The 26,671-nt window shown below is 41.1% G+C and overlaps 1 protein-coding gene across 1 annotated transcript; it reads left to right on the forward strand.

Moving 5' to 3' along the window:
• LOC139673559 (ovochymase-2-like) lies at positions 1-26,671 on the forward strand. The gene is given in 20 exon segments (XM_071559317.1): positions 1-39; positions 13,076-13,287; positions 13,380-13,552; positions 13,771-13,866; positions 14,224-14,372; positions 15,003-15,060; positions 15,063-15,185; positions 17,158-17,271; positions 18,394-18,528; positions 18,984-19,001; positions 19,004-19,166; positions 19,747-19,826; positions 20,409-20,532; positions 20,534-20,590; positions 20,811-20,880; positions 21,423-21,618; positions 21,890-22,011; positions 22,013-22,037; positions 22,331-22,443; positions 22,445-26,671. Coding segments are annotated over 19 exon segments (1,977 nt in total). The 5' UTR covers positions 1-39; positions 13,076-13,231; the 3' UTR covers positions 22,550-26,671.

Raw genomic sequence — 26,671 nt, forward strand, 5'->3', positions numbered from 1 at the left:
AGGCTTTAGAAGCACACTCAAATGATGGATGCTCAAATGGTAACAGATTCTCCAAGCTTATGATTTACTGGGGGGCACCAGAACTGAAGTGGGGGAGCATGGGTTGTCACCAGTGTCTCAACAGATATGGAAGGTGGGATTTCTGCATCTGTATTGAAGAAATCACTGCTTGAGACTCACCTAAACCCTTCTGTCCTGTTACCTTGTGATAGCAAGGAGTACCTGTGCATAAATGGTAAAAAAAGGACCAATTTTATACAACTGGATTAAATAAAACTTTCAGAGCTTTCCTGTCTGAAAGAGGAGTGGAAAATGAGAGTTGAAAAAGAAGGTGGATGGTGAATCACTGCTTTCAGAATTTTTCTACTGTTGTCCTTTTCTTTAGGGCAGAAATTATAACTGCCTTAGAGATTATGTTTGAAAAGCAAACACCCTTACTAAGTTACTGCAAACACTGATTTCTGTTCTGGTTTTAGTCCTTTTGGTAAAATTACTGTAGGGTGATGTGTCTCAGACTGTTTAATTCTATCCTGCCAAAATGAAGTATCTGAGGAAAGGATAAAAGGTGCAAAGACTGTAAGTGAAAGGTTGATTTCATTGCAGGCTTTGAACAACAGACTCCTGGCCACTGTCTGGGATGTCTTGGGGCTGAAGTAATTTTGAATACATGTGATGTGAATTGACAAGCTCTGTGTAGATTTAACTGCTCACATTTTGAACCCTGTGTGTTGGTAAACATCCCAGAAATGCAATATTCAGTGTTCTGAAGAAGTGCCAGGCAATTACCCTCATTATGTGCTCAGACTGTAACATTATCATAGCAGATTTTCTGACACTGCTGTTCTTTCACTTCATTTCCTTTAGAAAAGAATGACTGAATATTAGTTGTGTGTTGGGAACCAAGGAAGGCAGAGCTCAGATCTCTCTTACCTGGTAATTAACTTCTTGAGCAGAGAGTCTTGCCCCAGGGGACTGTTTTTAAGTGGTGCGTGTCTACCATGTAGTGCTTGAAAGTACTTGAGTAAATAATCTATACAGTCTGTACTTCCTGAGTTAATGGAAGTGTAACACTTTACAGACAATACCTACTATATTATGATATTTAGGCATGAAATGATAGCCCCAACTCACGTGTTTCCAAATAAAACCCATTCCCTTTAAATTACACAATTTTCTTATTTTTTGTGTAAGCTCTACAAGCATATCTGTGTATACACAGACACACACACACATATACACAGATGAGTGAGTGGCTTTTCAATGTCCATCTTTTTTGCAAAAAAAATAAAATGCAAGTTGGGAAAGAGGGTTTCCACTGCTCTACAGAGCTGGAAGGTTTATCATCTGCATTTCACCCCTACAGGTGTATTGAATGCAGTGTGCAGTTTGGAGCCCTACAGTTCTGTTTTTGCTAAGTTGTGAGTTACTGCACAAAGAGCTGGTTCATGTGTTGTCACTGAGTTCTGCTCCAGGACAATTGAGTTTTAAATAGAAAGGATTCATCAAGAGACAGAAAAAATTAAAAACTATGACATGGAAGCTATTTTTGTGGCTGCATAAAGATGTGTTGGGGTTCAAAGCATAACAGCTGGTAAATGGACTTGCTGAAAGACAGTATCAGAGCCTTAAAAATACTCTGCACGTGCTTGATCGGGTAGCAATAAATTAAAAGATGAAAGTAGACAAGTGCATTCCAGCAAAGCCACTTTCCTCCTGCCAGTTAATGAGGACAACCTGAGAGCTGAGGAGGGGGGTGGGGTGGGATTCATTTTTGTTTAGTCTTTCTCCAGCTGTGTAGGAGCTGTGTTCTGGAGTTAATTTTTAAAGCCAGCTCGAATGCAGAGCTAAGCAGTGGCCGAAGGTGCTGGGGCACCGTTACTAACGATGTTGCAGATGATGTTGCTTCAGTGTGTTTGTGGAGAGACAGGTCATTCCAACAGGGAGAGCAAGCCAAAAGGGGAGGGTTCACAGCAGGGCTGCCACAATGGGCTGTTGTCACACACAGACCTTTGGGTAATCAGTGATGGACAGAGCGAGAGAGTGCTGGGGTAATTACTGTGCGCTCTGCTCCTGCGAACTTAATTGGGCCGTGTGACACAGGAGTGTGGCTGCTGAGCAGCTGTCGCTGTGTGACAGTGTATTGTGCAGTATCATCGTGGTGAGGTGCCCTGAGACAGCTCGAACCTCTTGTTCCACACACCTGTTTCTCTCTGCTGGGACATGGCAGTGCTGCACCGTCACTGCTGGTGTGGCTCCAAATGCTCTGCCTGCGGAGATGGGTGTTGCTACAGAAAAAGAGTGAGCAATTCAGATCTATGTGGGATCCTGTGAGACTAAAGCCAGCTAGAAGCAGCAAGGAGCACAGCTGCTGCTGGGTGATAGGGAGGTTACTCCCTAGGAATTCACACAGTAGTTTCTCTCAGGATGCTGCAGGTGCTTGAAAACATAGAGGATGAGAAAATATAAACATTGGACTTGTGAGATATGGATCATAACCAATTAAAGTTTGTGGCTTGATGGTGTGAGGTTTAAATTAGCCAATGGTGTGTAGCTTTAGCCCTATATAAACCATGTGCAGTGTGTAATAGGGGGCATTCACTCTATCACATTGATCTGTGTGTGATCTCCACTTCCTCTGAGGTATATTTATTTATTTCTTTAACTGGTGCCCAAACAGGGACTGGATTTTCCCTCTGATTGCTGCATCCCAACCCCTGTACCCTGAAAAAGCAGCAGTTTATTTATTTATTTATTTAGATGGGAAATCCTGAACTCCAGCTCCAAGGTGCTTGCATTCCTGCAGCATCTCTCAGAGCCCCTGTTGTTAGGAGGCTGTCAGGGTTTCCATAGCAAAGCTGCAGCCCAAAGTCTGTCAGGGCGGATCTTTGCAAACAGGCCAGCCCTGATTCTGCTCCTGTGGATTCCAACTGCAGGGGTTCAACTGAAAGAGCAAAGTCAGTCTCCTGTTGAAACAGACACTGCATCAAGGAAACTTTGGATGGCAAACCCAACTAGTTCCAATGATTCAAGGCCAGGCTGGATGAGCCTTTGATCAACCTGGTCTAGTGGGGGGTGTCCCTGCCCATGGCAGGGGTGGTGGTGGGAGTAGATGATCTTTAAGGTCCCTTACAACCCAAACTGTTCTACGATTCTTGTGCACAGTTACACCTAACACTTTATTGGGAAGAGGATTGTTCTGATTAAAGAGAATTTTCCTGAAAGGGGAAAGTATCTAAACAGGGAAACAACCCAGCTCAGATGCCAATTAAAGCTACACAGCAGCAAATAATTTGATAACCAACCAACTTTAATTCTAAAAGCAGCATTTTTTTTACTTCAAGAGTCATAAACTCTCCATAGTAGAGAACTTTACACTAATGAAGGCTGCAGTGCTTGCTGGGACTTGGGTGTCAATAGCTATCAAGCTATGGCAAAATGGAGCTTCCTCTGGTCTCAGTTTTTTGCCCAAGAAGTCACGATTATTACCCTCAGCTGGACTTCTAACTCCTCTGTAGCTCCTGAGATGGAGATTTATGTATTGTAGCTTTTGAGTGTCCAAGTGTGTAAAATGTGCAACAGAGGAGTGGCTTTTCAGTGGTTTTTCCACTTTTGTGAAGTCTAGACAGTTGCTTTGTGTGTGTCAACTTCAACTTTATTTTTAACTTTGTCTAGGCCTTGACTGGACACAAATCACAAGAGCCAAAGGCTGTGAAAGCACAGAAAAGTTTCTTGTGCTCAGTTGTGAATCCTGGTCCATAGGACAGGCTGTGGGACACAGCAGTGTTAAACTCTATGTGGTGTTTGAAAAATGACTCACACTTAACACACCTCTTTAGTAATCACTCCTTTCTTGCATGATTCTTTCCTGCCTGTATCAATGACAATATTGGAGACTACTGAAATTATTAACTCTTCATAGTCCTGAATCTGGCATCCTTCCTGCAAGCTGGGAGAGAGTCTGAAGCTGCAGAAACCTTTCAGTTTGCTCTCTTGCTTAGTGTTCCAAAGACTAGACCAAGCCCACAGAGGACCTCTAACATTGCAGGTAGAAATAGTGGGGTGGGAGTTTTGGAGTTGGTTTTTTTTATGTGTTTTATTTTGGTTTTGTGAGTCTTTTTGTGTTTGTTTTGTTTTGAGATTTGTTGGTTTGTTTGCTTTTTCCTGGTAGGTTACTCTGAAGGTGAAGATGTGCCTCCCTAAAGTTTGCTGAAATTTATCGATCTGATCCCATTTCCTTTCCTCCATCTGTCCTCTCACAAATATACCACTCCAGCTTTATATGTTGGGGCACTTTTTAGCATGAAAAGATCTCAAAAACTACAGTTTACCTCTGACTGTTGCTCTAGAAAAGGCAGAGAGTTCCTAAATCATGAATAAGTGATGCAACTCCATACATATTACATTAGAGCAAGGACCAGTGCAGCAAGTGATGTGTGCTAATTCAATATAAACTAGCACAGAGTGGCACAAAACTACAGTATTCTGCAGTATTTGTGAACTGCAGTGTTGCAAGGGCCTGACACGGCACTTCCTATATAAAAAGGGTTGTATTGTGCACAAAGTTGTGAAAGAAATGCTGCTATTCAGTGTGTTTCAGTTGGTTTTTTTTCTGTAGGGAGTTAGTATTTGCTGTCTATGTTGTTGTGTGGTGTTTTTTTGGCTTTTTTATTTTTTCAGGACTAGCCAAAGATCTTGCACGATCAGCACAGTGCTGCTCTGAGCTGTGTGGCCAGCCCCCATGGCAGTGAAGCCTTAGGCATGTACAGAGGTGGTTGTTCTATCTCCTGTTTATATCAACCTAAGAAGAATAAAGCTTGTTCATTTTAATTTAACACTAAGTCTGCTTTGGCTGAATTTACGTGTCTTTGAGCCACAAATAAATGTAGTGACCAGTCTCCCAGTGCCAGAAATTGCTGTCTCAAAGAAAGAGGGCTGGCATAAAAGTTGCCTGCTTAGTATAGGTCGAGTGTACTGCAGTTGTTTGTAGAGAATTCAGTAGCTTCAGCCCTGCTGATTGTGTGAATATCTCACATCTGCAGACGAAAGGCAAAAGCCACTTCCTCTCTTGGAGAAGAATGTGGTTTCTGTAGTGTCTTCTGACCTTCATTTCAGTTCTTGACTGAAATGCTGCAAGAGAATGACCAGAGGCACAGTTCAGTTTTCCACCTACTGAAGTTTCGCATAGGCCCTGAAACTTCTTTCCATTACTTTTCTTAAACTTTTAAGACTCTTTTGTGGTTGTTCTGATGCAATGTGCTGCTGGGAGCTTGCTCTGGCCTGTCATTGCAGGCCTGATCCTAGTAACTTAAACTCTTAAGCTCTGTCAACATTGCCAAATATTGCTGAGCCAGTTGTAATTCATCTCTTCCAAAGCAGGCGTGTGATGGGAGGGCAGGACATCCGTGTCTCTGCTTCACAGCATGATCATATTCCTTACATACAACAAAGGGTTTTTCAGTAACTCCATTTTTAGCTTTCACTCTTTTTCTCTCTTCTCTTTGTCACAATTATTTTTGCAAAGACTTAGTTGTGTTTGCACATTCAAAGTACTGAATATGTTGTAAGGCAGAGTCCTCATTTCCTACCTGGTATTTACGGTTACATCAATGATTGCAGAGACCGGCAATCCCCTCAGTTTCAAGAGAAAAATTTTCTACTTCCCTTCTTTCATTCTACTGTCTGGTATTTACTGAAGCACAACATATTTTCCCTAAAGGAAAGAACTAATATTCCCTTGCTGGGAGTACCTGAGCTGTAAGTCCCCTGTGGCAGCAGGTATTGCAGGGAGTTGCATTGGTCCAAGCTGCTTGCAAGCAGGAGATTACTTATGAAAGTGAAAAAACAGGAATATTAATTCAGCTTGAGAAGTCTAAGCTGCATAAAGCTTAACCCCAGATGACTTTGTCAGTGCCTTTACCTGTACCAGAGTGAATCCTACTCAGATTTGCTGTGGGGCAGAACGAGTTTGCAAATTAGTGTCCCTTGTACCCTCAACACTGAGAATGAGACACAAAACTGGCAAAGCCACACAAAATCCTGCAGAAAGTTCTGTGCTGACTACATGTCACTGTTACTCATCTAGTTCCTCATTATGATTAGATAACTGCAGAGTTCTCATTTTTTCTTAAGCTTCTGCAATCATGAAAACAGACGAAAATTAATTTCTATGAAGTCTATTAAATTGATTATGAACTAAACTTTTTGATAATACTTTAGATATCTCACTGTATTTGAATGAGCTTTGTCCTGCAGTGCAGAGGGAAAAGGATTGGGGTTTGGTTTCCATGGCTGCAGGTTTATACACGAAATTGCCAGGTATGGATCACGCGCCTGCACGGCACAAATGGGGCTGCTCTGCCGCCTTATGGCAGAGCTGAAACAGAACCACCGAGATTCCTGTGGGGCAGCTGCAAGTATAAAGGTGAATGCAGTGGGTCCTACCATCGGCTGCACTTCAATTAAAAATAAAGGAAATGTCCCATCACTGCTCAGTAATCCTGCTTGGCTTGGCTTTCCCCATCTCTCAAAAATGGCTTGGGTTTTGTGCTTGGGCTGACTTTGCTTGTGTTTCCCCCTCACGTTACTCTGGTAGCATCAGGTGACAGAATTAGTGCTGATTTTAACTTTGATGCAGTTTCACTTTCTGTCTCTCTTGTTCTCTGTGTCCCATTTCCATATGTAAAAGTGGGGACTGTGTATCTCACAAACTTTCACAAACCCAAACCCACTACGCAGACATCATCTTGGAAAGTATCCCAAAGGTTTTTAAATCCACCTTTCAACAGTTCTGGTACAATATAAGTAGCTTTATGAGCACGCTGCTTCGTCACTGTTCTCCCCTTATCTCTGGCTTGATCTCTCCATCTAAACCAGTAGCTGAGGGCTGTGAGTTGCTCTCTGATTGCACTTTCTCCCGGGTCCTGAAAATAAGTTATTTAGGCCTTGGGGCTGAACCTGACCGAGGGCAAACAGACCGTGATTATGTGCCAGCTTCCTGTAACAGTGGAAGCTGCTCTCTCATGACTGATCAGGAGAAAACATGTGGGTTGCTTTTGGACTTCCTTCTCCTGGACTTTCAGGATAGTTTGACAAATCATTCCCCTCTCCCTCCTGTTTGGACTCCGTTCCATGTCCTCGTAAGGCAGTGGCACCTGCCATGCCACAGGCTGTGCAATAATAGGTGGAGTTACTGCAGTGCTCTCCTGTCATGTCCTGTTCTTGATGTGATGTGAAGTGCAGACACTGTACTGACAGCACTGCCAGGCTAATATAAGACATTTTCACCTTAATTGTGTTTCTGGAAAATCCTGCAAAAATTCACCTCACTGCGGCTTGCCTGAGATGGCATATTTATGTATTTTGAGCATAGTCTGTAAGCACTGTAAATCCTTCTCATGTGAAAATCAGACATTAAAGTGTATCCACTGTGCTCTCCAAGAATCTATTTATTTGATTTATTTGGGGCCATGTTCTTAAGGCATCAATTAAATAAGAGATGTGCAGTTGATTTGATGTAATTATTATGAATGTCTGCTTTGTAGCAGACAAATTTGTCTTGTATAACTTGCTCTGTTATGATGTTTTGACATCATGTTGGGAGACAGTCTGTATTCAGAGCTCACTGGTGAATGTGTATCTGGGTCACAAGTACCTGAAGGTGGAGAGAGGAGGCAGGTTAGGGTTGAAGTCTCAATTTTATTTGATGTTGATGTTTCATGATAAAATGCTGAAGCCACATAGAATTGCTTAATCAGACAGGATGTTTAGACATGGAAAATCTAACATGTCCAGTTTCTGTGCCCTACTATCAGGCCCACAGATGACAGAGGCAGTGAGCAAAGCATGAGCTGATGCTTCTTTAGGTGAGCTGGAATACTTTTTCCTGCAAGCTGGTCAGTATCAGAATGATATCAAGAGGATGTAGTGGGGTTCAAATGATGGTGTATATTTTTTTAAGTGACTTACCTAGTTACACTGGAGAGAATTCTATTCTTTATCACTGGGCATGCTGAGAGAAGAAATAACATTCTTTTGAAAAAACATTTCCTTGTCCTAATCTCTAAAGCCTGCTTGGTGAATGTTTGTTCAGCCAAATCGTGCCAGATTCCACCAGCAGCATTTCACCTGTTCTAGTCACAGTGTGGTATGAGACAAAACTGCTTGTTAATCAGCAGGTTTGTCCTGCAGCAGTGAGCTGTGGGAGGGAGGCATCCTCAGGGCTCCTCTCCATGTGCACACTACTGACAGTGGGAGGGAGGTTGGAAGAGGGAGGGAGGGATGGATGGATGATTGAACAGACTCCATGCGCAAAGCAGTGCAGCAATTTCTGCAGTGCCTCACACCTTGAGCTCTGTCAGGCTTGGTGCTGTGACCACTTCCCTGGGCAGCCTGTTCCAGTGCCCAGCCACCCCCTGAGTGAAAAGTCTTTTTCTGCTATCTGAGTGAGGAGAGTCAGGACCTCACACCCTTTGCGCCCACCATAACTCCTCTGTGGTGCAATTCCTCATGAGCTCGGGTTCAGTGCATTTCAGCCTTTACTCTGGATGTGAGAGGGTGCTAACCACAGGGTCTGGATACCTGCAGTGATTGCTAACATGCATAAAATAGTGCAGTTACAGGAGCAGAATGCTTTAGTGTTCCTCTCTTTTTCATTTACATTTATGTTGAGGGCCTGCCACTGTAGTATTCAGACTGTGTGTTTCACTAACAACAAAACATTCCCAAGGGGATGCTGTACATTTGGGAACTAAGTGACCAGCCTTCTTCTGACTGTTGCTGATTTGCTTAATCCATATGTCAGATCTTCCCTAGCTGAAAAGCATTAGTACTCATCTTTCCTTACAAAGCATTTTGAGCCATTCAGGCCAAATACTTGAGCTAAGCACAATTTTGTTCCCTTTCTCTTCCTTCATTTGTCCTTTCCTAATTATTCAGTTATACTGTAGATGTAAGGCTGGATTCTATCCAAGGGAAGCTTTGGATGATATCTTAACACATCATGCTCTTCATAGCCTGCAGTGATGTTGCATTTGTTGACATTGTTCATCTTGTTTGGTTTTGGCCTTGTTTACTTTGAAAGGTAAAATCTCTGTCCAGGAGAAGACTTAGTTGCAAAAGGAAAGTGTATGTTGTAGCATTGCTCATCATAGATGTAAGGAACTGAGCCTGTATCTGTAATTCTCATATATTGGTGAGCTCTGGAGGCAGGAAAAATGGAGCTGTAGTGACAAGTGGGAAAGGCTCAACAGGTGTTATTTCTTTTAGTCCTTGGTTACCAGTTACTTTTGGCTCATACAGCAACTGTTGCACTTTGCAGGGTGGAAAAAAACTTAGGGACTTTTCCACTAAATTGCACTCCTCTTTTTTTTTTTTCCACCAGAATACTCAAACAGATTTTGATGCGTATCCAAACTCCTGAATTAAAGACAAAGTGTCCTGGGAAATAGTGTCTTGGGGGGTTTCTGTGGGTTTTTTTTCCCCACCGTTTGAACATTCTTGCTATTGTGTGCTTTGTTCTGTGCCCTGACAGGTCAACTGAAGAATTTAGGAGGATGCAGCAAGCCGAAGTGAAAAACATTATCAAAAGCCAACTATTCTGTTTTACTGCTCCCTCTGAGTCCTTACTTGAGTTTATTGGAAGTAATAAATGTCTCTCTGAGGCAAGAACGCTCAGTTTTGGGACTGGCTGTAGTGGGAACACAATGGGAGGAAAGAGAGGAAATGCTAAAAGTCTGAAGTCTCAGAAAGCATTCTGCATCCAAGGGACTCTGACCTATTAGGCTGACTAATACTTGAGAGGATGTGGAGCAGACCTAAGTTGTGCAGGGGTGGTAGCAACTTTCTTGTTTGAAGTACAGAGTCATACGGTGACTGGATCTTTTAAATTCTGCTATGCTGCTAAAAGTCTTACTGAGTTATTTTGCCCTTTCAGGGATCTTCACACTCCAAGAAAAGGGACTTCATAATCCACAGAGTCTGATAAATGGTGCTTTATTATTGCAGAGCGTTTAGCTGAGACATGTTTATTGACCAGAACTAGACAGGAGGGTGCCACAAAGCTTGGAAAAGAACTGAAAATTCTGTCTCTGCTTTTGGGACAATGCTGAATCTAAACCTCAGTCTGGCTGAACTTTCATGATTGCTTCTGATAGTTTAAATTGCAAGTGGAGGCTGCAGTCAAAAGGAACAGGCTGATCTGTCTGGTGCATGTATTCATTCCTCCTCCTTTGCACTGGCATTCAATTTTTGACTAACAGCTTTGATCAAGAAACCAATGCAGCTCTAAAAGCAAATCCAGCTACATGAAACAAGGAGAGTGTTTGGCTCTGCACAGAGCCTGCCCAGAGCTGAGGCTGGCACAAGGCAATGGGCAGCAACAGGCACTTCCATGGGACATGGGCCACAAATGCCCCCTTGGCAGCAGCCTAAACTTGGGTTGCTTTAAAGCTGTTGTGAACCTGCAAGCACTGCGAGAACACACATCAGTTGTTTTGGATCACTGTGAAACACCTGCCTTGTTTTCAGCTGTTTGTTGTCCTTGGTATAGAAACAATCACTTGTCAGCACCATTTTTGTTAACAGATGGAATTAAACATGTTCAAAATGGTACTGGCTTAAAACTTTTGTCTATGACCTTTTTATAACTATTTATTTGCTTAATTTTCAAGCAAACATTTTGCTCTCCCAGAAATGCCTGAGTGACTGAAAAATCATGGCTATGAATCTTTCTGGAAAATGAATTGATAGCATGGTGAGCGTTGTCACCAAAAATGTCAGTTTGCAGATCTTTTTTGCAATGTTTACCCAAACCGAGCTATAATCCTAAACTGCAAGACAAGCTTAATTAGGATTCATGTGGGAATGTTGAGATGAAATATGTAGCTTGTCTTTTGCAAGTCAAGTGAATTCATCAGTGACCTCTGCTGGTCTAAAAAGTACATGAATCCCAGCTGAGGGCATCACATGGTTCTTGTCTGAGATGTGACTTTATTTGTACAGAGGAAGGGGAGAAAACATGGTTGTGAGTTGAAGTTATTTAGTGTTGTGGTTCTGGGAATTGGGAATCTTGAGGTAGTTCCATCAGCTTTTCAATCCACTGATCTTTGAGGTAATACAGAGGCTCTGGCTGAAAAAAGTAACTGCAAAGCTCCCCTCCCTCAGTGTGTGAGTGGCAGTGCTGGTTTTTTTAGGCATATTAAAATTGAAGTGAGTTTTGTGTTGGTGCCATTCAGGATTTTTTATATGCCTCTTAATGTCTTTCATTCTGAGGAAATGGTAGGCAATAATGGGCTTATCTTGAGAATTAGACTTGTGGGGTTTGGTTTGGTTTTTTGTTGTGTTTTTGTTTGGTTTTTTTGTTACCTCAAACTTGGGCATAATTTGAATCAGGTCATGGGAATTACAATAGTTATAATAGTTAAAACTTGTGAAAATCAAATTTGTTGCAAAATCAAAATTGCTGCACCACTATCCAAACTTGGGCATAATTTGAATCAAGTCATGGGAATTACAATAGTTATAATAGTTAAAACTTGTGAAAATCAAATTCGTTGCAAAATCAAAATTGCTGCACCACTGTCCAAAACTAAATCTGATTTCAGTTAAGAACTATTGGATTCATAAATATAATGCATGAATTACAAGATTTATGCAGTTTACTATTTCAAGAAATTATGTCTTGTTTAAAATACGAAGCCATTAATTTTTTTGAGCTAAGAGGTTTTCCAGTTTTCCAGCAGTGACCTTGCAAACTGTTAGGATGTGATGACTGACCCTTGAAAGCACAGTTTATTGTGTTAAAAAAACCCCAAAACAAACCAACAAACAAACAAAAAAACCCCAAAAATCAAACCCAACAAACCCCAATCCTGTTTGTGTTGTCTTTTCTACTGATCTTCCAGAAGGTTAATTAATAACCAACATTTGATGTTCTCTCTACCTTTTGCCCTTGTTCCTTCTTCTCTTAAACTTTACATTGTCACTAGGTGAACACATTTTCCACCTTTCTTCCTCCTCAGACAGAAGCAGCAACATGAAGCAACTTTTCTAGCAAGAATTAAAACCTACTTTCTATATCTTGCAGTCCAGCCATCTCAGTGTTTGTGTTCCCTCCCACCAGCCCTCAACCCCCTGTAAGAACAGCTCAGAGCCAGACAAACAGCAACTCCTCTGGAAGGCTCTGATGATGAGTAGTATTTATATTCTTTGTGTCCTCTTGGTCTTGAACTCCTCTGTAGGTGTGCAGGGTTATTGGTTAGTAACCTCACAGCAAGGAGCAGCTATATACATTTCTACAGCACAGAGTGTACTTTGACTTACGAGCATTTTCTTCTCCAAATGCGCAGCAAAAAAAGCGACACCCCAGACTGAGTAGCTTCAATTAGTGCCATTATTTTGTGTCTAGGAACAGCTTTACCTTCTAAAACATGGATCAGGCCATTGTGGTGATGCAGAAGGGGGTTTTGTTTTTTTAATTTTTTTTTTCATTTGTATAGATTTTAGAAGTACTTGTAACTGTAGTAAAAAGCAAATTTAGTGTGTTAATACTTCTAACAGCTTAAGTTCAATGTCTATACGTGCCAACCTCTGCTGCATAGCAGTAGCTCAAATTCTTTTAGTTTAGTCTTGTTTCCAAGGCAGAAAACTGAAGATTATCAGAAAGGCCTGCGGAATGCAATGTAAACATAAGCCAACAACCTTGGGTCTGAGAACACTGGAAAAGCTCCAAGAGCCCTGTGTGTTCTGAGGAAGAGGAGGACTGATGAAGAGGTCGTCTCACTGACCCCAGACTCAAATCCTGAGGGGGTGGAACGGGATGGGACCAGGGTGGGAAAAGGTTGAACTGGAGATGTGTAAAGTAATGACTGGATAGATCTTATTATAAAAGGCATAGAAATTAGAGCTTGCCCATGTGTGTGTCAAATGTATTCCTGTGGGCCCTCGGCCTGATATTAAAGGACTTTGACTTTTTATCTTATCCCACATTAACTTGGCTCAGAGTCCTGCTTTGTTGGGGTCTCTCATGACATCAGTGGACAGTTAATGATTTATTGGGTTTGTTTTCCTCACTGCAAAGGTTCGGGATACAAAGGCAGCTCTGCACTGAGGTTCAGAGCAAATGCACAGGTGGAGATCAAGCAGTAAGAGCTGAGCTTTGCCTGTGCTGAGGAGCGATGCTGGTGGTGCTCCTGCCAACGCTGCAGGCTTGAGGAGCAATCTCTGCGGTGGGGGAATGCCACTGGGGCCTGTGTCTGCACCCAGGAGGGAGAAAACGCTGCCAAAAGAGGTGTAAGTAATAACTTCTCTGTTTAAAAACAACTATGTTTTTTCCTTTCTTTTTAAAGATTGTGCAGCTAAACTTTAATTTTTCTATTCTACAGGGTCCTGCTCCAGTCCTTGTATGTCACTGCTGGAGAGCAGGATTTGATGCTCAGGGACAGTGGTGAGCAGACACTGCCTGTTAAATCTGTCATTAAGCATCCAAGCTTTGACCCCAGAAAGCCCCTGAACTATGACATTGCCCTCCTGAAGCTGGATGGCACCTTCACCTTCAGTAAGCCCATAATTACCCGTGATCTTTTTGTCCCATGAAGAAAAAGCTATTGCTCTTTGCATGCAGAGGATAAATTGTCAATACCAAATTAGTTTTTCAGATTCCATAAAAGTAGAAGTGCTTGCTTCTTTAAAAGAACCCTAAGAACTTATACAGGAAGCTTTTCATTCACGTTCTTTCAAATACTTAGCAGCAAAATTCATGTCCATGTGCGGCAGGTTCATCAGTTTTGCCAGCATGTCTTCCTCATCCAGGTGAAAAGTTTGAAGCAGGGTATGTCTGCACTGCTTGTGGCTGGGGCCATTTAGGTGAAAGTGAGTCACATTGTTCTTTGGCATCTAGGTTTTCATTGTCTTATTTCTGGAGCTAAAAGCTTGACTGCACAGGTCAGGGCCAGGCCAGAAGAAACCATCCACTGGTCCTTAAGAACTGGGATATTTTCTTCTGTGCCTGCCTGTGACCTCAAAATGGGTCACTTCAAAATGTAGATCTGAATTTCAGTTTTAAAACATTTTGGAATTGATTCAAGTATAAAAGTGCTTATATACAAAATAATGCTTGTAATTGTAAAATGTTTTGGGGCAAGTTTTCAACCAATTTTTGTGGTGTATTAGCAGTAACATCAAGTTCTCCTTTCAGCATTTCTTATGAACGTGTTTTGTGTGTTTCAGATGGACTACTCCCTCAGCTCTTATATGAAGTCAATCTAACCATCCTAAAGAGCAAAGAATGTTCAAGAACATTATCAACTTGAAAGAAAAGCATCCAAGGTGACACTATAATGTGTGGATTTCCAGATGGAGCAAAAGACGCCTGCCAGGTCAGCTGAACAGAAACCTTGTGTGTTTAAGAGTGTTTCTCAGAAGCTGAAGGCTCTGTGCCCCAAAGCAAATAAATACACTGTAAACTCTGAGATTTGGAGTGTATTTATTTTGATGTATGAATCCTTTCAAAAGTTCTTTCTGGGGCAATGCACTTAATGAGATTATTCCATTTTAATTATTGTATGAGTTGTATGACAGGTTCCTGAGAGCAATTTTGCAACATATCCTGGTGCAATAATGCTTAGGGCTTTCTAAACTAGGAACAGTTGATTAATTAATGCTGCAAACATCCTGAGGACAACAGCAGAAAGTATTGTCTCGGATTACAGGAAGGAAAGGAGGTGAGATAAAGGTTAAGTGATTGTTTCTTAGTCCTTCTTATGTGCTGAAACACAACAGAGATGTACTCAGGAGGGGATTAATCTGCCTTTCCCCCTCTTGGCAATCCTCACTACACACAATAATAAAGGTGTGTCCTCACAGCTCTTTTTAAAATGACTATCCCCTACGTTGCAGGTTTGTTGGTCTGGCACAAAAGAGAACTCAATAAACTCTTTAAAGCTTCTCAGTGGCACACACTGACTTCTGTAAACTGTGGGTTGTGCTTTTATTGAGGTTTTTTTCAGGGACACTCAAGAGGCTCCTCTTGTGTGGACCGTGGTGCCTGGACTCTTGCTGGTGTGATCTGGGGATGGGATGTGCCCGGGGCTGGGTAAGCAACAAGAAGAAACATTACAGCAGAGGATCTCCTGATGTAGTCACAGCCCCCAGTGCAGTGCTCTGCTGGATTCAGAAGAAGATCAGTGCTGGTATTGTCTCCACAGAAATGTCCCTTGCTTGTGACAACTCTTCTGTTCCATAACATTTTATTGAATTTTATCTGAAAGCATTGTAAATGTTTGCATCCCTGCCACTTTGCCTTCTACTTGGACTCTTTTTTTTTTTTTTTTAACTTTAATAATTGTCCTTTCATCCAGCTAGCCTTTTTTATTATTTTTTTAGTGGAAATTCACCAGTAGAAAGTATCTGAGGTTCCACATGCACCTCTTTGAAGTCTCTTGTCATTTTTCTCAACTAAAACATATTGGATCTGAGTTAAGAAACAATCAAATTCAATGGAGTAGAACAAAAATCTTCCATTTATTCAGCGCTGGGAACAAGTGGGATAATTCCACCAAGGACTTTTGTTCTTCCAGGTTTATATACTTAGTTACAACTGTAACCCCTCCCCAAAGTTAAGCAGCATATTTAGGGTGATTTTTAACAGATCTCATCTCTGTCTAGAACTACCTGAAGGGAAGTTCTAGCCAGGTGGGGGTTGGTCTCTTCTCCCAGGCACTCAGCAATAGGACAAGGGGGCACGGACTCAAGCTCTGCCAGGGGAAATTGAAGTTGGAGATTAGAAAGAAATTCTTTCCAGAGAGAGTAATCAGGCATTGGAATGGGCTGCCCAGAGAGGGGGTGGATTCCCCATCCCTGGAGGTTTTTAACCTGAGATTGGCCGTGGCACTGAGTGCCATGATCTGGTAAAGGGACTGGAGCTGGACCAAGGGTTGGACTTCATGATCTTGCAGGTCTTTTCCAACCCAATCAATTCTATGATTCTGTGATAATGGGCTGCTCTTTTCTCTGCAGCCCTGTATTTCCTCTTATCTAAACGATGTTACAGCTTCAAGCCTCAACCTAGACAAGTTTTCTGATTTATTTCTTACAGTTCAGCCTCTAATCTAAACAAGGTTTTGGTTTATTAAAGTTCATCTTACAGCTACAGGGTTAAATTCCCCTTTGTTTAAAGCTATGCATGGTTAAGATAACTGACAGACTAAAGCACAAGCTAAAATCAAAATTATTATAAAATACAAAGTTAGTGCAGATCTGATTAAAAATTCGTAAGGACCATTATGATTTTATGGAGAAGGGATAAAATCCATTTTCTTGAGGGTTCCCTGTATCAGATCAGATATTCGACAATGTAGGGACAAGTCATGCACTCAGTAGTGCTTTTTTTCACTGTGCCTAAAAGGCCATCTGTGCCCTCTGTGCAGGGGAGCAGCACCACAATTAGCCATCAATTCCAAAGCCATGGAGCTGGGGTCATAAATGACAGGGATGAATTTTACTGAGAATGTTAAGAAACTGAATTAATATTTTCTTCCACTTTGGGCTATTTTTGTTAAAAGGTACTGGAGATTGTGTTAAAACTTCCAAAGAGAACTGAAGAATTGAGGGAAGGTTATTGAAGAGGTTTAAGCTTGTCAGTGAGATATAAAAAAATCTGAGAACAGAAAAATAAAATTTTCCATTAGACACCATCTTCAACAGGTGATTCCAAAAAATCCGTCGTTATGTCAGAGAAAAATGAAAAGGGTTTAGCTTCTGAAAAATATTTGAAGTTTCAATTTAGAGGAGAGAGATAGGGCCTTCTTGCTAAAAATTTTAGGTTTAATGTCTCCCTGATGTGATGGTGCCCTTGGTTTCTGCTGCTCTTCCCTGGAATGTGTTTCAGGTGCTGCTCAGACACAGCAGTTCCCTGGCAGTGTAGGATTAGTTCCAGGATTGTTTGTTCCAAAGTCAGCATTGCCTGGACATGCTGTTTTGGTTTGATTCTAAGCCCTAGTTTGGTGTAGGCACCATGTCCCCAGGAAGCATTGGAATTTGCCTCAGTACTACCTGTATAAATTACCATTTCACACAGATGAAAGTAAAGCCAGTATTATGAATATGAAACTACATTAATTTATTCTTCTTTATCCACCCCCTTCCCTATCCCACCTTTACTAGATATGAAGATGAAAAGCTCCACATGTGAGTATAGTGGGTTTTCTCAGTGTCTTTTATCTGTGTTAGAGCATGAAAACACCCCCAAAACAGTCAGATATATAATTGATGAAGGAAGAAACATAAAGAAACTTTGACTCATCAAAGCACTCTAAAATATATACTTTAAAAAGATAATTTTTCCTTCTGCTTCTCTAAAAGAAAATTACATCTGGAGGGTTGTGTTTATGCATTGCTGACTTTCAAAAAAATGAATTTTCCTTAAGACAGCTATATATATGGTCATATTTTTGTTTAAAAGCAAATAGAATTAGTGGGATATATGTAGAATAGAACATCAAGCAATACATGAAATCTGGTTAGTGATGTTGATACTGTATAAAAATGTACATTTTAAATAGAAAGTATGAGGTGAATTAGTAGTACTTTTGCACAGTTTGTGATGAATCTATTTGTCTATTTCTGAGAATAAAATGCAAGAAAAAAAGCCCTATGAATGCCATCCCCAAATGTAGCATGTTTTAAAACTGACGACTTGCATCGATTGTGCTGCGTTAATGTGCCTATTGGACACTGTTCATCTACATACAAGTTCACATAAGAAAAACCTCCTGTGAACAAGATCTCAAAACTTTAATTTTAGGGATCCGCTGTGAGACTTCTCAGGTGATAAATGAGCTTGGGCACATGGTTAGTTTGTGTAGTTGTGGCCAGGGAGAACCAGGTATTTAAGTGCTATTTGTGCCTTTTTGAATTTATTTTGGTCTTCCTAGGATGCTGCAAGTAAGACAGTCTTATAAGTACTTGACTCCTTAAATTTGTCTGCATATACATAGTTGTTTATAAACGTTAACTCTTACTGTGTTACTTTGCAGGGAGAAGGAAAGGCAAGAGGAGATGAATTTTGTAATTAATTTTTCTTCAAGTGACACTCAGCTGGAGAGAAAAGTTCTTCTATTATAGTGTCTTTAACTGCATATTTGTACTGTTGCAAAAGTCTCCTGCTGTAACATATCTAAGAACATTATTCCAAGTGGGCTGGCAAGAACACTTTTGTTATGTCCTGAGGTATGCTCTGGAAATTATTTATATTGAAATCTTCATGTAACAAATGGTTTTGTTAAGGTAAAAATCAAGCACTGCCACAGTCTTTGCCCAGAAACTATTCCCCATACCAGTGTAAGTTTTAGGTGGTTTTTTTTTTCATTTTTGTGAATGGGAACTAATTTGTTATTCCAGATTGTTATGTATGGGCTCTATTTGTGCCAGAAGGGAATTACATGTTGCTTCAGTTTTCCCACTTTGATATAGAGCCAGAAACATTCCACGACTGTGATCCTCTATCAGTCTATTCAAAAGATGACAGACTTGTGGGTGAGTTGTCGTCCCCTTATTCTTTCAGATAGTCATAGTATCATTTAGATTGGAAAATACTTGAAGATCTATAGCCTGTCAGAGCACTCTTTAATTCTAACAGCAAATGCAGCCAGCGGGGTGTGGAGGTTGGTCGTGTTTTACTTGCATTTTCATGATTAATACATTGTGACATAGGATCTAAAATAAGACTAAGCATGTGGGAAGAGAAGAGTTTGGAAAATGCCTGATGAGGAAACGTATCAGCATATGACTTTCTGGTGTCAATGATTTTCAGTTTTTATTAGTGTGAATCTATTTGGGCTAAAGGTTTAATAGGGAAAGTAGATGAATTAATAGGCCATTTCCTTTTCACCATGAAATTTTTATAACTAAGTACTAAAAATGGTACATGCAAATTTTCTCAAGTGACTAAGGACTTTAAACAGTGGTTATTCTCTAATATTATATTTCAGGGAAATTCTGTGGAGGAGACCCCGATTACCTACTTTATTTGGCTCCAATAGTATAAGGCTGAAATTTGTTTCTGACAGTGAGGTTTATGGAACTGGTTTTTCCATGACCTACAAAGCTCTTGCACCAGATATTCTTCCTGGTAAGCCTAAGCCTAGTAATAGACCTGTCTGCACTCTTGGACAGTGACCTGGAAAAAAAAATCAGGAGAAAACAAATCAGAGGAAGCTCCTATGGCATTGCTATGTGGATGAAGGAACAAACAAGGTGAGTGTGGTCAGGCTGCCACATGACACTGTGGGAGAAACCAGAATGCCAGAACAAGCTAGGATAGGTGATGTTGAGAGAAGTCCTCCTTTAACTTTGCCTCTTCTCCTTCCTCTTTATACAAGATCTCATTTCCCTTCCTACTTCCACAGTGTTTTTTAAACTCAATTAAAGATTAATCAAAGGAGCAGAATTTCCAGCCAAAAGCTGGAACCTAATGGCAACCTGTGGATGTGGGAGCTACAACAGTCAGTTGTGAAATACTGTCAGACACTCCCTGTTCTGATGAGGTGAATCTGTGGGAAACTTGAGAATTTTATTTATGTATTGTGCACTTTGGTACATTTTGAAAGGCACTTTGCCACTGTGTGAAGATGTTACAGCACAGATCTGTATAACAGAAATCTATTCCTTCTACAAAAAATAATTAGGGAAATAAAAATAATTTTATAATAAAATATTGCTCAAGACATCCTGCTAACACGTTTGACATTCTCATTTGCTAGATTTAGATACTTTGAATTCAACTAGTGAAGAAGAATTTGGAGATATGACTGAAGAAGAAATAAGGGTTACAACAGATAAGCCAACCTGAGTTATACCTTCTCTGTGGGACTAGAGTACTTTTTAGACTCTAAGTTCTTCAAATATTTAATGATTGACATTGTCCCAGATTTTTTTTATTAATTTATATTGAGGAAACAAAAATATGAAGAGTAACACATGCTTTAGCAGAATGTAATTCTTCTCGTTTCCTTCATCTTGTTAAGTCATGTCATGCAATGACAATTCAGCTTGTATATCACTTTACATCTACTTCTGTTGGTGAAAATAATAACCACCATTTTGGAGTTCCCCTTTTTCCATCCAGTACTTTATGGAGAATGGAATGAGTCCACATTTGTTGTAAGTTTGAGGCTAAAACTTTTGAAGCAGTAGCTTTCATCCTGGTGTAGCTCTGTTTTTGCTCAGACCACGTCCTCATGCTAGTCCTAAACATTTGGATCCTCTGTAAGGAGGGAGGTTGAAATATATAGCAAAGAAAGGTGAGGAGGGAGGGCTTGAGAATCTGTGGGGTAGCTCTTAAATGGAATGTTCTTTGTTTCTCCAAATCTCAACCTGTAAAGACTTCTTAAAACTTCAGTGCTTTCTTCCTGTTTCAGATGATATTTGTGGAATGTCTTTAAATCAACTGAGGTTCACCTTCAGCAGGATAATTGGAGGTGAAGAAGCTGTACCATAGTCATGGCCTTGGCAGGTCAGCATACAAATTTCAGATAAGCAGAGGAGCAGTTCTTGCCAAAGAATGGGTTGTCCCAGCTGCCCACTGCCTCAATGCCAAGTGAGCCCCCTGGGATGAACCCTTCCCTGGGAACAGCTGGGATTGCTCAGTGTCTCTGCAGAGCAGGGGTTCTGTCCAGGGTGGCTGGGACAGTTTGTTACCACCTACTTACAGCTTACACTGGGTTCTTTTGCACCACACACATGTTCTAGGAACTTAGTAGGTTTTAAGAGTCACAGGTTTTGAGAACACTGTTATATCAACTGTTTTTTTTCTTTAGGGAACTATACAGAGATTTATGGATGGTGATAACTGGGCTTCATGATCTTACAGAACAAGAGTACAGACAGGTATGATGTGTTCTGCTTAGTAATAAAATATAAATCAATCTTGCTAAATAGTTTTTAATGTAAATGCATCTCCTAAATTGTTGATGATGCAGCAGTCTGTCTAACAGCATGCATGGTGACCTTAACTGCATTTATGTAACAGCTTCTGTGTGTGTTTGAGAAATTATATCAACACAGATCTGTGACTTCAACAGTAATGAGCTCTAAAGCTCATTATCCTGGAGGCTGTGGGAGTGAGAAGTGTTTTGTCTCTGTATTCACTGGTGACTATCATCAAGGTAGGAGTAACTGGAGCACAGCTTGCCACTTAGCTCACACTGGACAAATACGTTTCCAGGACCTTCCTCCTACACTTGTTGAATAGAGTTTTCTGCATCTTCTGTGTTCTGTGTCACAGATGCATAATCTTGACTTGTAAATATAAGAAAACTGGTGGCTTCAGCAGCTGCTTTTAAAGGTATCCTCCTTGTAAGGCAACTTGCACATGGCCTGGAAATTTATAACACAAAATTCTGAAAATGTCCATGTCTCTGCTTTCCTAGAGAAGATCAGTCAAGCAGCATATTCTACATCCCAGTTCTAATGAGACCACTATGAACTCTGATACTGCCTTACTGCAACTGGCTGAGGCCTTGGAATTCAACTGCTACATGCACCCCGTGTGCCTCCCTGCTGAGGGGGAGCAGGGCCAGCCCTCGAGGATGTGTGTGGCCACAGGAAGGGGTGCACAGGAAGCAGGTATGCAGTCCTTGCCTTTTGGAAGGTTGGGAATATTGTAGCTGTGTTTTAAATGTTCTGTGTTGGAGCGTTTGTTTTATTTTCTGGAGAACTGACATGTTAAAAAGTTTTAACTTGTGGAAGCTCAGCTAGATATGAAGGAAAATAGATGGGAAGAGGGAAATCAGATGGTTTAGACTGTGACTATTTGAAAAGAGCAGGAGTAAAGCTTCTTTCTGGAATCACTAATTCATGCCTCTGCCGTTTTCTGACATGTTTGACTTCAAGACAGAAAAGGGGAAAAAACTACAGCAGCTGGAAGTTCTCATCCTCATGCATTACACATGTCAGGGGTATTACACAAACCTCCCCAGTAAAGTGACCCAGAGGATGATCTGTGCTGGATTCCCCCTGAAAAGAAGGCAAGGACTCATGCACAGTAACATGCATCAGCTTTGGGGTATGGCCAGATGGGTCCTGGAAGGGGAAGTGCAAAGCCTCACCAAGCTGTTTTCTTGAAAACAGACTGGTGATTTACAGTGAAAGACTCCTTAGCAGCAGAATTTTAATTGTTCATACTGCAAAAGGAGTAACTTGCCTTGAACAAAGGTTGTTTCTTTCTCTGCCTCTTAAGAAGAGGAACCCCCAAGCATGTGAGCAGCTGGGACCTCTCCTAGCTGAACTGATACTTTAAAAATGTAAGCTCTTAACAAGGTTCCTTTGTCCTTGTGCAGGGTGTCTGGTGGCCCGCTTCCTTGTCCTTCAGATCATAACTCAGGATTTTACACCCTTCATGGAATTTCTAGCTGGGGCTTGGGATGTGGAAGGAAGAGCTACTCAGGTGTTATATACAAATGTTGGAGTTTTTGTTGACTGGATCAAGAAGAATGTTAATAGTAGTGGGATGTATGAAACCCCCCATACAATAAATGAATCCTTTTGTTATTGCTAAATGTTTAATTCGAGGTATTTTCTAGGGTGATATTTTTATATCTGGGTGTCCAGCCCTTCTAGAGATCTTGGCCATTTAAAATATCTCTAGCTGAATGCCCAGAAACAGACAAATCTGAATCAGTCATAACTTCTGAAATCTTAGTTCGTTCAGGTGTAGTATTATTCCTCTCTGCTGAGTTTTTTGTGAGGATGAATGTCTTCCTTGCTGTGGCTTTGCTGCTTCTTTTCTCAGGATTGGGAAGGTGTAGGGAGTCATGAACTGACACAAATGGCAGCTGAGTGCACTTTGGCAAGTTTACACCCTGCCTCTTTTGACAATCTTTGCAAAGTTTACCTTGTTTTATTTTTCTTCTTTTCTCAGAGCTCCCCATTTTTGTTATGTGGCTGTCAAAAAACCAGTTCTGATGGCTCCCATTGTAAAACACTTCTAAGGCACAAATGTAGTTGAAAACAAAATTTGGTGAGATGGTGTAGTAGGTTCATGATTATTGAAGAGATTCGAAAGTAGCTGATACTACCTGGTGAATTTACTGCTGATTTACCTGAACTGAGATGTGTGTGCTGGGGGAGACACAAGTTACTTGCAGGCTTCTGACACTCTCTTAATCTGTCTTTGAAGGAAGGAGAGGGAAATAAAGTACATGTGCTAAGCATGTCCTTGAACGTAGTACTGGAGCATATAAAAATACTGTAGGATGTTTTTAATACAGTTTCTGTTTTAACAAACTGCATTTTGTATAAACAGGTAGAACTGCTTGAAAAGGCAGGTGTGACAGGCCAAGGGCCTTTGGCACCGTGCAATAGCTGACAGCTATCTTAATTAATCTATACATGTAATTAGAAGTACTGTGTAATCCACACACTGCAAAGCATCAACTTGTAAATAGAAGTTTGTTGAATGTCCAAATGGCTGCTCACATAGAAACTGATGACAGGCTCCAATTAGCTTTGCAGACTGCCCTGCTCCCAGCCTGAGTGTTTAGAAACTGCATCAGTGGGATAGTACTGATGGCACAAGTATAATCCTCCTTTGACTCAATGATCCATATAATAACCAGAAAGTGAGGTACCTCATTATGTTCCTGTTGATATTAATGGCAAAAAGTTTTACAGAGTTGTGTTTCCCATACAAGCATTAATGCCAGTAATCCTACTTTTTTATTAGTTTAGAACTTCTATTTCTTTGGGTTTGGGCTTGCTGTTTGTTTGTTTGTTTGTTTTAAGCTATAATTTTATTCTATAACTGGGAAAAAAATAATCACTCTGCCTTTATTCCCGAATGAGTAAGGTAAATATTTTTCACCACTTTCTTTTCTTCACTGTAAAGTTTGAGTCAAAAGCCCATGAAATAATGAATATGAGTTTTCTGTGAAGCTATGAAAATAATTCATGGTGGAAGGACTATGAATAAATTGAGATTCAGTGATTCAGTTTCACAGCTGTATTACATCATTGATAGAGTGGGCTGCTTCTGCCTTTGATAAGCTCTCTGAAGAGATTTTTGGGGAGCAATGGAAGGAAAACAGCCTTTCATTAATGTTAATGTTTAGCTATGGTGGAAGTTGCCACTAGCTGGCTGTATCACATTGTGTTCAGAGCAGATGTGTTTAACAACTTGGTTGCTGTTCTGTTTTGCTTCACAGGAAAAAGGTGACTTAAATTAGCTGTAAAGTTTTTATCTGTTTATTAATTTAAGACAAGGATTTCAAATGGTTGTATTGTGAAAAATAAAAAGGTGGGGGAGATCTACAGGTGGTGTCAGATGTGCTGATATTGAATGTAGGGGTTTTATGCTGAAAAAGTGATAGCTCTTGTGAAAATTCCTTTCATCTATTCAGCAGGCTATTTTAAAATATTGGTATTTCATTTTGTTGTTATGGCACTTTCTTTTTGCTTGACTGATTGATGTTGACCTTTTGTGTTTCTTCTGGGATGGTTTTACAAGTAGTCTAGTTTGGCTTTTGTGTTTGTTGCATCTTTTCAGTCTGTTGTAAGCTGCCAGCAATAATGTGAACCGTTTTGTGATGCACATGGAACCTGATTAAAAAAAAAGTACTTTCAACGGAGCTTATGTAATGGAATTCTATTTTCGTTTTTACAGTTAGTGTGAAGACCCCTTTAATTCTTTATGGTTATATGAGGTTTTTCCAAATCCTACAGTCAAAAAGTGGGATACTGGTAGCCTACCTGAATACTGAGGTAGGCTCAGTTTCTCTGCATGCTTAAATTCTGGATATAAACTTTCTTCTGTGAGCATGTAAGTAAAAATATCTAAGTATCTAGAACAAAAGCCTATGTCCCAAAACATCTTGTTCTGACCTCTGGTTAACATGAGGCTCTGGGATTGTAAATCATCCTGGTTAGCTCTGAAATGGTGTCCCAATGGTGTCCTGCTCTCTTTGTTCCTCATGCAATGCTTTTCCTGACTTGTTCCACTGTGGCCCTTCCCAAAAGGATGTGATAATCATAGTATTTAGATGGTAGTGTACAACATCATTCTTATGGAATCTTTCCAGTTTCCTTTTTAACCCTGGCCTTTTTCCCCCTTGTACTATATGAGAAGTGGCACAAGGACAGGTTTTTTTCTTGTTTGGGAATCCATTTGTTGCCGTATATTGGATGCACAGAGTTACTGTTATTTCTTCATCTGAGGGGGCTAGTCCTGGTTTTTGTATACTTTCAAAAGTGAATCTAATGGTAGAACCAGAGGTCTGTGGTCTGTGTGAGACAAGCTAACAAGAGGAAAGGATGAGACTTGGTACTTTGAAGAGGAAAAAGAAGTTTTATTTTATGAAGACCGAACCCCTGCCTTTGCCACAAAAGAAATTCATCAGCAAAAGTTGTAGGAACACTAGGAATAGTTAAACAGAAACAAAGAAATACCTCTAGAAGTTTGTCTAGCTTTGCAAAACCCTTATCTTACTAAAGGCAAGCAAGAGTCCTGTTCTTGAGGTAAAATTAATACATTGTATCAATAATGCAACAATGTAAAATTTTGGTCCAGGGGCCAGGGGAGAAATTAGGAAATAATTCTGTTCCCAGTAACACCAGATGAAGTTCAGTTTTGTTGCCCTCCCTTTCCTTAGTTAATTGGTCATTTGCCAGCAGTTTGCAACACAGACTGTGGACTGTGCTATCTGCAGAGAAAGTCACCATGGCAAAGCCAGGTGCCAGCAGAGCCTCTGGCACGGCGGGGCATGGCACTGTAACACAGTCTTTGCTGTGATGTTGGCACAGGTTGCATTGCTATTTCTGCCTAGAGGGCTTAACTTTGCTGTTTTCCAGGATAGACCATGGCAAACCGGGACTCTGGACCAGAGCTGCTACTCCAATGATTCTGTTGCTGAGTGTGAAGACAATGAGAACAAGTAGAGGAATGCAGGGGAGGAAACGGGTGAGTGTGCACACCATGGGACTGAATTTGGTGGCTGCTCCTCTCCCACAGTTCTGCGCAGAGTGGCTCAGGTGGTTGCAGTGGGTCAGTGGTGCCCTTCACCCTTCCCAGCGCTGCCTGCGGGACAGTGCTAATAAACTCAGAGTTCTGAAATCTGCCTGGGCTTTTCCACTGTGGCCAGCAGGACTAGGGAAGGGACTGTCCCTCTGTACTCGGCACTGGTGAGGCCACACCTCGAGTCCTGTGTCCAGTTCTGGGTCCTGCAATTTAGGAGGAGTGTTGAGATGCTGGAGCGTGTCCAGAGAAGAAGGGGACAGAGGTGCTGAAGGACTACAAGTTCTGTTAGGACCAGCTGAAGGAGGTGGGGAGTTTTAGCCTGGAGGAAAGGAGGCTCAGGGGTGAGATTATCACTCTCTCCAACTTCCTAAAAGGAGGTTGTAGCCAGATGGGGTCAGCCTCTTCCCCCAGGTAACAAGTGACTGGACAAGGAATTGGCCTCAAGGTGCGACAGGGAACGTTCAGGCTGGACATCTGGAAGAAGTTCTTCACAGAAACCCTGGAATGGGCTGCCCGGAAGGTGGTGGCATTACCATTCCTGGAGGTATTTAAGGAAAAACTGGACGCGGCACTTAGTGCCATGGTGCTCGGTCACAGGTTGGACTCGCTGATCGCCAGAGGTCTTTTCCAACCCAATTGATTCTCTTTCAGCGGCGGGCGGGGCGGAGG

The sequence above is a fragment of the Pithys albifrons genome, chromosome 6 (assembly GCF_047495875.1).
Source record: "Pithys albifrons albifrons isolate INPA30051 chromosome 6, PitAlb_v1, whole genome shotgun sequence".
Taxonomy (NCBI): Eukaryota; Metazoa; Chordata; class Aves; order Passeriformes; family Thamnophilidae; genus Pithys; species Pithys albifrons.